The sequence below is a fragment of the Mustela nivalis genome (genome assembly GCF_964662115.1).
Source record: "Mustela nivalis genome assembly, chromosome: 3".
Classification (NCBI taxonomy): domain Eukaryota; kingdom Metazoa; phylum Chordata; class Mammalia; order Carnivora; family Mustelidae; genus Mustela; species Mustela nivalis.
Genome location: NC_139022.1, coordinates 180,262,775 through 180,276,732, shown reverse-complemented (window position 1 = coordinate 180,276,732; position 13,958 = coordinate 180,262,775). Strand labels below are relative to the sequence as shown.

Below are 13,958 nucleotides of genomic sequence, written 5' to 3'. Positions count from 1 at the left end.
ACTACTTTTAGGCTCTCTCTTTGCTTAGAGGACCCCTTTCAATATTTCCTGTAGAGCTGGTTTGGTGTTTACAAATTCTTTTAGTTTTTATTTGTCCTGGAAGTTTTTCATCTCTCCTTCTATTTTCAATGATAGCTTAGCTGGATGTAGTATTCTTGGCTGCATGTTTTTCTCAGTTAGTGCTCTGAATATATCATGCCAGTTCTTTGTGGCTTGCTAGGTCTCTGTGGATAAGTCTGCTGCCAATCTAATATTTTCACCATTGTATGTTGTAGACTTCTTGTCCCGGGCTGCTTTCAGGGTTTTCTCTTTGTCACTAAGACTTGTCAGTTTTACTATTAGATGATGGGGTGTGGGCCTATTCTTATTGATTTTGAGGGGTTCTCTGTGCCTCCTGGATTTTGATGCTTGTTCCCTTTGCCATATTAGGGGAATTCTCTGTAATAATTCACTTCAATATACTTTCTGCTCCCCTCTCTCTTTCTTCTTCTTCCGGAATCCCATTTATTCTAATGTTGTTTTGTCTTATGGTATCACTTACGTCTCGAATTCTCCCCTCGTGGTCCAATAATTGTTTGTCTTTCTTTTGCTCAGTTTCTTTATTCTCCATCATTTGGTCTTCTATATCACTAATTCTCTCTTCTGCCTCATTTATCCTAGAAATAAGAGCCTCCATTTTTTTTTTATTGCACTTCATTAATAGCTTTTTTTTATTTCAGCTTGGTTAGACTTTAGTTCTTTTATTTCTCCAGAAAGGGCTTTTATTTCTCCAGGCAGCATTTCTCTAATATCTTCCATGCCTTTTTCAAGCCCAGCTAGCACCTTGTGAATCATCATTCTGAATTCTAGATCTGACATATTACCAATGTCTGTATTGATTAGGTCCCTAGCCTTCAGTACTGCTTCTTATTCTTTTTTTTTTTTTTTGTGATGAGTTTTTCTGTCTTGTCATTTTATCCAGATAGGAATATATGAAGGAGAGAATAAAATACCAAACAGGTGGCAAAGACCCCAGAAAAAAGTGTGTATTAACAAAATTAGAAGAGACCCCAAATTGTGGGGTAAAGAAAGGGGGTAAAAAGAAGTTCAAAAAAAATTAAAGAAAAAAAAAGAAAATATATATATTAGACTGGTGAATAGAACAGAGCCAACCACTTAATTTTGGGAGTATTTTGGTCTCTCCCAAAATTTTAAGGAAAGAAAAACCTTTATACATATGTGTGTGTGTGTGTGTGTGTGTGTGTGTATACACAAATAAGGTTAACACAATGAAGGGATGGAATATGGCTGTAAAGATGAAATTTTTTAAAATTTCTTAAAAAGGAGTTGATAAGTTGGTTGGAAAAAGAAAGTGGAAAGAATTTGCTCAGGCTGGAGACTAGAACAAAGCCCTGTGCTAGAATTAGGGTATATTTTGATCTATTAGAAGTTTGTATCCCAAAATTTTTTAGAAGAAAAAACCCTATGTGTATACAAAAAATAAAGTTAGATACAATGAAGGATAAAATATGACTCTAATAAAGAAAGGTCTAAAAGATTTTTTTAATGAAAGTATTGTTAAGATAAACTAGTTAAAAAGCATTAAAAGAGGAAAGAGTAAAAGTTTAAAAAATTAGAATAAGAAAAAAATAAAATTAAAACAAATTAACTTTGCAAGACTAAAGAATCTTGGGGAGAAATCCTTGAATTCCATGCTTTGCTTTCTCCTCCTCTGGAATTCCGCTGTTCGCTGTTCTCCTTGGTAAGTGAACTTGGTCTTGGCTGGGTTTCTTGTTGATCTTCTGGGGGAGGGGCCTGGTGTAGTGATTCTCAAGTGTCTTTGCCCCAGGCGGAATTGCACTGCCCTTACCAGGGGCCGGGCTGAGTAATCTGCTCAGGTTCGCTTTCGGTAGCTTTTGTTCCCTGAGCGCTTTCCGTAGAGTTCCGGAGGACGGGAATGAAGATGGCGGCCTCCCAAGCTCCGGCCTGGAGGAGCCAAGAGCTCGGGGGCCCACTCCTCAGGGCGCCCTCGGAGAAAAGCCATCAATCCCGCCTGTCTCCCTGGCCTCCAGCTTCGTGCCGAGCTCACCCGGCCTGTGACCAAGCGTCTCTGTCTCTGGCTCACGGCCCCGCCTGGAATCTCCAAGCCCAGCAGATCCCTGCCACTCTTCCAAGGGGGTCTCCCAGGATCTGCCACTTGCGGGGTCCCTGCTCAAAGAGCATTGGCCCGCAGATTACAGTTTAAGGTAACCCTGACCTGAGAGCTCACTGCTCAGCTCTGTCTCTGTAGCCAGCTTCCCCGCTCTGATACCTGTGAGCCATGCCACACTCAAACACCCCTGATCCTTCTGTGACCCCATGGGACCATAGACCACGCTGTCCCCGTGTGGGCTTCACCCCGGCTAACCTCTGGAGCAACGTCCCTCAGTGGAGCAGACTTTTAAAAGTTCTGATTTTGGGCTCCGTTGCTCCACTGCTTGCCGGGAGCCAGCCCCTACCCCCGTGGTCTGTCTTCCTGTTGCTTTGGATTCTCTTCTCCGCCAGGAGAAGATTTTCTGTTTCTAGAATTGCTGTTCTTATTCTCTTCGATCTCCTGTTGGGTTTCTAGGTGTTCGCGATGGTTTGATACACTATCTAGCTGAACTCCTGGGACCTGATGTCATCTCAACCTGCTACTCCTCTGCCATCTTGACTCCTCCCAGTTCCATACGATTTTATGATTCTGTGTTCTAGTTCCATGAAGAATGCTGGTGCTGTCTGGATAGAGATTGTATTAAATATGTAATTTGCTTTGGGTAGCTGGGACATTTTAATGATATTTGTTTTCCCAATCCATGAGCAAAGAATGTCTTTCCATTTCTTTGTGTCATCTTTGGTTTCTTTCATCCGTGTTTTATAGTTTTCAGAGTACAGGTCTTTTACCTCCTTGGTTAAGTTTATCCTTAAGTGTCTTATTACTTTCGATGCAATTGTGAATGGGATTGATTCCTTCATTTCTCCTTCTGCTACTTCATTATTTATGTATAGAGATACAAGATTTCAGTACATTGATTTTGTATCCTGTGACTTTACTGAACTTGTTTATCAGTTCTAGAGTTTTTTGGTGGAGTCTTTTGGGTTTTCTGTATAGAGTATCATGTCATCTGCAAATACTGACAGTTTGACTCCTTCCTTGCTGATTTGGATGCCTTTCATCACTTTCTGTTGTCTGACTGCTGTGGCAAGGACGTCCAGGTGATGTTGAATTACAGTGACGAGACGGGACATCCCTGTCTTCTTCCTCACTGTAGAGGAAAAGCTCTCAGTTCTTCCCCATTGAGGATGATGTTAACTGTGGGTTTCTCATATATGGCCTTTATTATATTGAGGTGTGTTCCCTCTAAATCTACTCTGTGGAAGATTTTTTCATGAGTGGATGTTGTACTTTGTCAGATGCTTTTTCTGCTTCTATTGATCACATAGTTCCTATCCTTTCTCTTATTGATGTGCTATCTCATGCTGATTGATTTGCAAATAATGAACCATTCTTTTCATTGAATAAATCTCACTTGATCATGGTGAATGATTTTTTTTTAAGATTTTATTTATTTATTTATTTGTCAGAGAGAGCGAGCACAGGCAGACAGAGAGGCAGGCAGAGGCAGAGGGAGAAGCAGACTCCCTGCTGAGCCAGGAGCCTGATGTGGGACTCAATCCCAGGACTCTGGGATCACAACCTGAGCCGAAGGCAGCCGCTCAACCAACTGAGCTCCCCAGGCGTCCTGGTGAACGATTTTTTTAATGTATTGTTGGGTTCGGTTTGCTAGTATTTTTTTAAGAATTATTGCATCCATGTTCATCAGGGATATTGGCCCCTTAGTGCTCTTTTTTAGTGGGGTCTATATCTGGTTTTAGTATCAGGGTAATACTGGCCTTTCAGAATGGATTTGGAAGTTTTCTGCCCTTTTTTAAATTTTTGAAATAGTTTGGAAAGAATAGGTATTAACTCTTCTTTAAATGCCTGTAGAATTCACCTGTGTAGCCATGTGGTCCTGGACTTTTGTTTGTTGGGAGATTTTTGTTACTGGTTCAATTTCTTTGCTGGTTATGGGTCTGTTCAAATTTTCTATTTCTTCCTGTTTCCGTTTTGGTAGGTTTGGTAGGTTTTTAAGAATTTATCCATTTCTTCTCGGTTGTTAATTTGTTGCCATATAGTTTTTCATAATATTCTCTTATAATTGTTTGTGGTTTTGTGTGGTTTGTTGTTATTTTTCCTCTCTCGCTTGTGCTTTTATTTTTTGGTTTCCTTTTTCTCTCTTTTTTTATGAGTCTGACTAGGGATTTATCAATTTTATTGATTTTTTTTTCCAAAGAACCAGATCCTGGTTTCCTTGACCTGTTTCACTATTTGGTTTGTTTCTGTATCATTTATTTTTCCTGTGTCTTTATCATTGTCATTCTCCGCTGGCTTTAGGCTCTGTTTGTTGTTCCTTTTCTAGCTTTTTCAGGTATAAGCTTAGGTCATATATTTGAGACATTTTTTGCTTCTTGAGGAGGCCTGTATAGCTATATACTTCCCTCTTAGAACCACTTTTGCTGCATCCCAAAGGTTTTGGACCATCATGTTTTCATTTTCATTTGTTTCTAAGTATTGTTTTAATTTCTTCTTTGATTTCCTAATTTACCCATTCATTGCTTAGTAGAATGTTCCTTAATGTCCATATATTTGTGGTCTTTCCAGACTTTTTCTCGTGTATTCTGTATTCTTGTATTCTTGTATTCTGGACATGTGAACATTCTGTCAAATAATGTTGAACTTGCTGACTGTGGATTCTGTCACAGGCGTCCATGGCGGACTGTTTTGAAATGCATGTAACTTGGTTGGACTCAAACTGAAAACTGTCCCCTGTGTAGGTCTAGTTCAGTTCTTTTTGCCTTTAGCTACCCAGAGTCTTCCCGTTTCATAATGTTGTGGCAGAAAATACACATAGTGTGACATCAATCTTTTGGTACTTGTTGAGGACTGATTTGTGACCCAGTATGTGATCTTTTCTGGAGAATACCCTATGTGTACTCAAAAAGTATGTGCATTATGCTGCTTTAGGATGAAATGTTCTAAATATATCTCTTAAGCCCATCTGTTCCCGTGTGTCATTCAAGCCATTTGTTGTTCCTTGTTGATTTCTGCTTAGAGGAGCTGTCTGTTGCTGTCAGTGGGGTACTAAAGTCCCCCTACTATTATTGGGTCATTATCAATGAGTTCCTTTATGTTTGTTGTTAATTATTGTATATGTTTAGCTGCTTCCAAGTTGGGGATATAAATATTTACAGTGTTGGGTCTTCTGATCTTCTGGTTGCATTGTCCCCTTTATTAAGATACAGCACCCTTCTTCATCTCGTGTTACAGTCTCTAGTTTAAAATCTAGTTTGTCCAATTTAAGTGTGGCTACTCTGGATTTTTTTTTTATGTCCATTAACGTGCTAGATGATTCTCCACCCCCTCACTTTCAACCTGGAGATGTCTTTAGGCCTAAAATGAGTTTCTTCTAGACAATATATAGATAGGTCTTGTTTGTGTGGGGTTTTTTTATCCATTCTGACACCCTACATTTTTCAGTTGGAGCATTTAGTCCATTTACATTCAGACGGTATTATTGATTGATTATTGATAAGTATGAATTTAGAACTATTGTATCACTTGTAAAGTTGCTGGATCTAGAGATTTTCTCTTTCCTTTCTTGTCTTTGTTGCCTTTGGTCCCTCCCACTCAGAGTCCCCTTTAATATTTCTTGTGGGACCGGTTTAGTGGTCATGATCTCCTTTAGTTTTTGTTTGCCTGAGAAATTTTTTTCTCTCTCCTTCTATTCTGAATGACAGCCTTGCTGGATAAAGTACTCTTGGCTGCATAATTTTCCCATTCAGCGTGTGATATACCTCATGCCACTTTTTTCCTGTCCTGCCAAGTTTCTTTGGATAGACCTGCTGCTAACATGATTTGTCTTCCCTTGTAACTTAGGGACTTCTTTTCTCTTGCTGCTCTCAGGGTTCTTTCCTTCTTTATTTCTGCATTTTACATAGTACGGTCTGTCCTGCTAGTTGTGTGGTTTGTTCTCTCAGTCCTCAGGTTGATATCCTGGGTTTTCAAAATGATTTGATAATTATCTAGCTGTGTTCGAGGGATGAGGTAAGCATAAGGTCATCCCATTCCTTCACCATCTTAACTCCTCCCCAAGTGATCTTGCCCCAGAGGTCTTTGAGAAGCACTTTTTTTCCTACTTATTTTCTCCCTCTTCTTCAGATCGGATTGTTTCTAGCACTCTACCTTCAAGGTTACTGACTCCATACTCGATTCCTTTCCATTAAGCTTTTTTTTTTTTTTTTTTTTTTTTTTTTTTTTAAAGATTTTATTTATTTATTTGACAGACAGAGATCACAAGTAGGCAGAGAGAGAGAGAGGAGGAAGCAGGCTCCCCGCTGAGCAGAGAGCCCGATGTGGGACTCGATCCCAGGACCTTGAGATCATGACCTGAGCCGAAGGCAGCGGCTTAACCCACTGAGCCACCCAGGCGCCCCTCCATTAAGCTTTGAAGCCCTTCTAGTGACATTGTTTAGTTCAGACATTATATTTTTTGGCTATAAACATCCAGTAGGTTTAAACATATTTTCTCTGTCTCTGCTAAGATTTCCTGTTCTGTCAATAATTGCAAGCATTTTTCCTTTACATCATCGAGCATAGTTATGACCACTACTTTAAAGTCCTTGTCTAATAATTGCAACATCCGGGTCTTTTCTGGGTTGACCTCTGTTGACTGTCATGTCCCTTGAGAATGCATCACATGTTCCTGATTCCTCACATGCCTGGTAATTTTGGATTGTATTCTGGACATGTGAACATTCTGTCAAATAATGTTGAACTTGCTGACTGTGGATTCTGTCACAGGCGTCCATGGCGGACTGTTTTGAAATGCATGTAACTTGGTTGGACTCAAACTGAAAACTGTCCCCTGTGTAGGTCTAGTTCAGTTCTTTTTGCCTTTAGCTACCCAGAGTCTTCCCGTGAATACATGGTTCACGGTCAGTGGGAGTCCTGGGCACAGTTTACACACAACTTGAGCTCCCTTTCTCCCTTGTAGGATTTAATGTCTGCATTCCAACCCAGCTCTGTTTTCTGGTTCTTCAGGCCAGAAAGATGCCTGTTTCTGTCAGAGCCTCAGTCAATCCAGTGCCCCATGTTGGCATCCTGCCTTCGAGCCAAAGCCATGCAAATGGAGAGCTCACCCCGCCGCCCCCTTCCTCCATCTCTCAGCAGCCCCCCTCAGTGAGCCGGACCTTGTTTGCCGCTCCGCAGCATCTCAGGTTGTCTGAGAAGGACCAGCTCTGCCGTCTCAGAATCGCTTCGTTCATTCTTCTCCTTCCCTTCCCCCATCATCTTGCCTTCTTGCCTTCTCTTACTTTTCAAGTTTTCCTTTTTTTTTTTTCCTTTGGTCTTATTTGGAATCTTTCTGTCATTTCTCTTTGCTACCTTTTCCTTTCACCCCTCTGCACCTTCATTCCTGGACCCAACTACATTCAGCCCATTAATGCCACCAGCAAAGCAGGGTCACTGGACCCTAAACCTGCCTCCCAACCCTGTTGGTGGTAGTCTTCCCCGGAGTGAGCTATCATAGTGGTCCTTCATGAATGCATCTGTGGCCATAACCAGTGACTGCTTCTCCTTGGCAGTGTGAGGTAGTGGGCTCCCTGAAGGCCTTGCACAAGCTGGTTGACAGCTCGCAGCTGACCGCAGACCTTGATGGCTCCTTTCCCTACAGCCACAGTGCCTGGATCTGCTTCCGTAGGGTAAGGTCACAGCCACAGCACCTGCAAGTGTCCTGGGACTTCTCCTCATGCAGATGTTTTCACTCACACCTGAAACAGGTGGCCCCACCCCAGGTGTTGTGCCCACCACGCTGCACTCACGGGCTGTGGAGAGCCACGCGGTGGGGGGCTTGGAAGTCCCGCACTGGGCAGGGAGGGTGTTACCCCCAGTGCTTCTGTGGACGCTAACACTGTGTCTGTCCTCTCCTGCCTCTCCCACCTGGAGAATAGAAGCTGGAGCCCTTCACCACAAATTGCAAGGATGCCATTGTTTTCCTACAGAATTCAGTCCTCTCCCTGAATACCCCCCGGACCCTGAGCACAGTACAGGTAAGTTCTCCTGGATTTTATTTTATTTCACAGGCAGGTGGGTGGGACCATCAAGATTTAGCCAAATCTATTATCCAGAGCAGGGATTTTCAAGCCTTTTTAAACTTGTAAATTCCTTTCAATTTGCAAAGGACTTCCAAAAGACCACTTTTTCCCGTCACCAAAAAAAAAAAAAAAAAAATCCCCCCATGCCCAGACAAGAAATACCCACTCAGCCACCTCGTGTGCTGGTGTGCCACTGAGGCCTGAGTACGTACCACTGGGACACGGAGGCAGACTGGCTGGAGGAAAATCAGCAGCCTAGAGACCCGGGATGGAGGCACCTCAGGGTACAGGGTCTGTGGGCAGGTCCACACAGACCACCAAATGCCAGGCTCTCCTCCTGCTGCCAAGTGTCCCACTTCCCTCCTTTCTCCTCTCCTTAGTCTCGCCTGCCCCTCGGGTGAGCACCTCTGGGACTCACGGCCTCCCTGCTGGGGTGGGGGTCGAGTGTGCGTCCCACCACCCCACCCAACTTTCAGCTTGTTGACAAGCACAGGAACACACCTGGCACTCCCCGTGGAGGACAGGGTTCTAGGCACACTTCTCCCACCCCATGTAGGAGGTCACAGACCTAATTGGCAAGCACAAAGCAATGATGAAGTGTGTGCTAGAAGATGCCCTCCTGGTGGCCCTCCGACTAGAGGGTGGTGCTGTGCTGGCACGGCTGAGGACAGAGCAGCTGGGCACCAGCCAAGACTGCCGGTGAGTGCCATGCTGGGGCCGCCCATCCAGAATAATGTCCATTCCTGTCACCTGCAGCATCGCCCAGGGGTCCAAACCTCTGCTCTTGCTAACGGGCACACTTTGGACCGGAGCCTATGGACATTTGTATCTTCCAAACAAAAGGAGCAGCTTCCTGGGACTGCTCAAGTAGAAGGCAAAACTCATCACCACGGAATTCAGCAAAGGTCCCGGTGGAAAGCTTCTTTGTCTATTTCTGTCCTGGGGAGCCATGCCCGCCCACTCACATGCCCACACCCCTGCACCTGTCACTCCCAGCACGTCCTGTTCCAGCTCTGGCTGTGGACCTCCTTGGAGCGTTCCATCTGTGTCCGACGGAAGGGAGGCCAAGAGCCCAGCTGTGCTTTCTTCGCTAGGTTGTCGCCAAAAGCATATGTCTCTGAACAACTTGGCTTTCTAACCCTTTCTTTCCCAGGGATGCCATCGAGGCTGCCTCCAGGCTGTACGACCAAGTGGATGAAGAGGTACATCGGCTTGTCCTCGCCTCCAACAGGTGTCTGCAGGAGCTGGAGAGGCTACAGGGAGTGAGGGCGCTCCAGGAGCGACAAGGCCAGGTAAGCGCTCCGGTCAAAGAAGCCGGAAGAGGAAAACATTTTGAGACTCTGCTCCTGAAATAACGGCTGTCACCATGTACTACATTATCATCCACTTTCCTCCGGGAACGTATGCATGGAAGAGCTTTTCAAAAGCTTGCACGTATTTCTAGTTAAATCCTTATGCTTTTATCAATCACTATTCCCGTGAGAGTGAGTGAAGCAGGAGCCCCGGCACACCCAGCAGTCATTGTAGAGCAAGGTCAAGTGTGGCTGGAGGGCTTCTCTGGAGGCCTATGTGTCCATTGGGGCAGTCAGGGTGGAGGATGGCCACAGCCAGGGCATCCCAAGGCTGAGTCCCCAGGATGGCCAGCACGCGCAGGGCCGGGTGGAAGCCTGGACCTTCGTGCGCTTGTTCGGTTCCAGCCCAGGTCCCTGGCTCTCCCGTCCCCCCCCACCCCGCCCCGTACACGTCACTGCACCTGCATCGTTCACACTCTCTGATTGTTTGCTTTGAACGGGCGCCTAGGCTTGCGGTGGCCGGGGTGAGGCCTGCTGTCTTCCAGGTTTTGACACGTTTGCCAAATGGGCCTGCAGGCAGCCTGCCTGGTTCAGCTGCCTTGGCAGCATCCCTTCCTCACCGATGGGGAAACAGGCCCTCATCCCTTATGCCATAGTCGATCGATCTTCCTCTCTCTGTGGGTGATTTTCTTCTCTACAAAAACCCAGCAGCCGCTTCCCCAGCTCGAAGCTTCACACTTACGGGCACGACTCACGCGGACACTCTGGTCATGCGACAGATACTTGCCCCAGTGTGTCACCATCCTTTGCTATGATGGAAATGACCTTTCCTACCTGAAGGTTTCAGAACAACTGACGTAGTCCGTCCTAAGGCTTGTACGGTCAGGATTGTTCCATTCACTCTTGAAGCCAACCAGGACTTCTCCAGGAGGTTGGCAGTGAAGCTGCACGTCTGAGGGTCTCTGCTCCTTAACTGGCTCCTGCTCTTCTGCTCTCAGGCTGCTGGTGTTTGTGAAAACCCAGACGTGACATTCTCCTCCATGGCCCCGTCCACGGAGAGCGCGTGCTCAGCTCCCCTCTGTCTGAGCGCGGGGCCACCCAGCACAGCTCTGCGGCCGTAGCTCCAGGCCCATCGCCGCACTGCTGGAAACCTCTCCCTGGGCCCCTCACAACCAGCGTCGCTGGCATCGCTAGCCCACGGGAACACGTGCGGACGTGACGTCCTGACCCCCGATGCGTGCGCTGTGAAGGACTGCTGTCCCCCATGTGGTGCAGGCGGGGGCTGCCGCCGGCCCCTCCCGCTCTCCCAGACAGCCCCCAAGTACCCTAGTGTCTCCTCCAGAGAAGACGTCTGGGTACTTTCAGCTTAGTAACAAGTTTCAAAATGGAAAGTTCTGTGAACAGCCTGTCCACGTGCGCACTTGAGGCCTGGAGATGCCACAGGCTGAAAGGGGCCTGATGGTGGAGACGGCGGTTAAAACCTCTAGGCGGTGTGGCCGTCAGGGTGTTTGCCAGCCGCAGCTTGCTGGGCTCGGGCAGCTGTGCAGACGGTTGCAACCAGCTGAGCCGGCCCCTCAGCAGTGTCTGCGGCTTCCTTTGTCCCCACGAGCATAGAACCAGACTCCTTGACACGTTTGAAAATAAAGCCTTCCTTTCCGACGTAGATCATGTTGTGGTTGGAAAGAGAAGTTCCTGGCCCCCTGGAGCTGCTGTGTCTTGAGAACATGCGGTAGCAACAGCAGGGTCCCGGACCTTCCACGACGTGTCCACACGGGCAGACTCACACAGAGAAACAGAGCAGGCGCCAGGCTTGTACCAGCCCTTTGCTCCTTGGACTGCAGCATCTCCTCAGCTGACGGAGGAGAGCAGCTCCGAGGGTCCCGAGGACACGGTCTGGGACTTTATACGGTGCCTGAGCACCATGGCCGCCAAGCTGAGTGGAGGGAGGGGGCGCTGGCCAGGGGCCTCAGCCGTCTGACTTCCATGAGGCAGTGAGAAACCCCGTGGAATGGCCTCCAGAGACCTTCATGTGCTGTGGACATTTAGGGAGCCCAGTCCCCATGGGCCCGAGAGAGCTGAGCCCTGGGACAGCTGGCCAGCACCCCCGACACCACGCCCTGGGCCCCCCAGCCACCGTGTAAGGAAGGTACTCATTGTCCTAAATGGACAAGCAAAAGGAACACATGAACTTTCCTGTTTTTTACCAGCTCAGCTCTGAGTCCGCTTGTGGTCAGACCCCAGGACAGTCACTATGGCACATGCGAACTCACCAGCATCCCAGAATTGTCTGTGCCCCAGAGCCCCCAGCAGCACAGCTCCTCCTGATGGGACCCAGGGGGTCGGGGAAGACCAGGGCAGGGGTGGGACCTGTCCTAACAGCCTGGCATCCATCCCACGGCCCTGGGACAGCCCCACGTCCTGTTCTTGGGGGCCGTGGAGGAGTCAGACCTCACGGGGCTCAGGCGCAACCTCATCTCACTGCCCTCAGTGCAAGTCTGGCTGGCTGCTGCCCCTGTGGGCAGAGGAGTCCTCCTCTGGCTCTGGCCACCTGGCTCACCCTGGTCCTTGATGCAGGGCACCTAGAGAGCAGGAGGAACATGACCCAGTTTACTTGAGCTGCGGTGTGACTTCTTGAGGTGGGATGGGGTGCCAAGGCCGTGGTGGCCGTGACAGCCCTCCACGGCCCTGACGGGCACCGTCCTTTGCCATGCAGGTGGATGGGTGGAGGCAGCGGAGCCATGAGTGCCTGGAGCTCCGGGGCCCAGAGCCGGGCATGGAATGTGTGCAGAGCTGTCCGCAGGAGGCCACAGAGCTGATGGTGCAGAGCTTCCCCGAGGCCAGCACGGCGACAGTGGCCCTGGGTGGCCCACGGGTGCTGCGGCAGCAGCACCCCTTAGAGCTGCAGACCCAACCCTGCTTCCAAGAGGCCCTGTCTGGGGTTGGCCCAGACCCTGGCACTCCGCCTCTAGACCAGAGAGCCCTGGAGCCTGAGCTGGCCCCTGGAGCCGAGAGGAGGCAACGTGAGCTGTCCTGGGCCCCACCCACTGACCCGGAGGGTCGCACTGGGAAGCAGGCCCAGCTGCTACCTGGCCTCCCTAGACGAGCCCCTCCGTGCAGGCAGGAGACTGAGCCCCTGGCCCCAGCTGTGCCTTCCCCACAGGACAGCACCCCCTGCTTCCCTGAGCGCATCCAGACACCCACCACCCACCCCAGGAAACAGCCCCTGAAGAAAATGATGAGGAAAACACGAAGCTTTGAGATCGCACAGCTTGACAGTGGGCCCAGGGACGCCCCCTGGCCAGGCCACACCGGGGTCTTCATCAGGGGCCTAGAGGTGACCAGCACCATGGCCTCTGAGAAGAAGCCCCCACCGAGGCCACATGCTGAGAGCCCCCTGGTCACTCGGAACCAGAGTCTGTCCTCTCGCTCCAAGACCCACCTCTCCGAGGAGGACGGAAGGAGGCGAGCAGGAAGGTGAGGTGCGCCCCCCTCCAGCCCTTGGGCCTGGTGGTCCCTGTGGTGCCAGAGAGTCAAAGCCTTGCACCCAGTAGAAAACCCACAAACTTCCCTCCAGCTCCACGGTGTCCGGTCCAGGCAGCACACTCTCGTGTGAGCTCAGGCGAGAAGCTGCCGGCCTCCCGCGTTCGGCAGGCTCCCTGCAAACTGCTTCCTTTCCCATGGCTTGGGGGCACCTGGCTCACCCGCTCTGCGGCTGAACAACCAGCTCTCGTTTGAGGCCCATTTATAGACGTTCACAATAAGCAAGTCACACCTAGGATATGAAGAAGTAATTTAAAGTAATTTAAAAATTACTTTAAAAAAAAAGTCTCTCAGCCCTGAGGTGAGAAGTGTGTGTGTTTCCCGAATGGAGATATCCGTATGAATTTGCTTAATCTGTAAGAAGATACGTGTAAGAAGATATATTTTATAGACTGTTGGGGTGAAAAGTGGGCAGGAACTGTGCCCAGCCCTAACGAGAGGGAGCGCAGGCAGCTGGAGCCCCGCCTGGCCTGTGGGCCGTTGGGCCATCTGTAGAGTGAGCTGGGCCGGCTGCCGGCAGGGCGTCGTCCTAGCTTTCTTTGCTCATTTGGTGGTGGACACGTTTCCTCCTCATACAGAGACCATACTCCCCTGAAACACACCTTCATGTTTCGGGTTCTAGGCAGTTATGGTGTAGCTTGTTTGGGGTGGAACCCTGAGGTGGAACAGGAAGGGTTCATTGGGGAGTCCCTGGGTGGCTTTTCCTGGGGTTTGGAATTCCTCGGGAGGCTCTGGAAGGAACCACTCTCCCAGCCCCCCAAGCTCCTCCGGAAAGTTTCAGAGGCACGGACCACAGGGATGGGGACCCTCTGCTTGCCGGGAGCCCCTAGTGCTCCACCGTGGGCGTCCGCAGTCTGGAGCAAGCAGGTGTGGGAAGGCGACCTGCCTTTGTCCCCGGGGACCTGTCAACCCAGGGTCTGGTAGTGGGACCCCACA

General features: G+C 48.9%; 1 protein-coding gene across 5 annotated transcripts in view; it reads left to right on the top strand.

Annotated features, from left to right (window-relative positions):
* The window catches only part of PLEKHG4B (pleckstrin homology and RhoGEF domain containing G4B), an 82,993-nt gene that overhangs the window by 56,089 nt on the left and 12,946 nt on the right, over positions 1-13,958 (top strand). For all 5 annotated transcript variants that reach the window (XM_082724615.1, XM_082724616.1, XM_082724614.1 and 2 more), the window contains 5 exons: positions 7,681-7,797; positions 8,047-8,145; positions 8,747-8,889; positions 9,344-9,482; positions 12,196-12,956. In XM_082724615.1, coding sequence (XP_082580741.1) covers positions 7,681-7,797; positions 8,047-8,145; positions 8,747-8,889; positions 9,344-9,482; positions 12,196-12,956 — 1,259 coding nt within the window. The remainder of the gene's footprint in view (positions 1-7,680; positions 7,798-8,046; positions 8,146-8,746; positions 8,890-9,343; positions 9,483-12,195; positions 12,957-13,958) is intronic.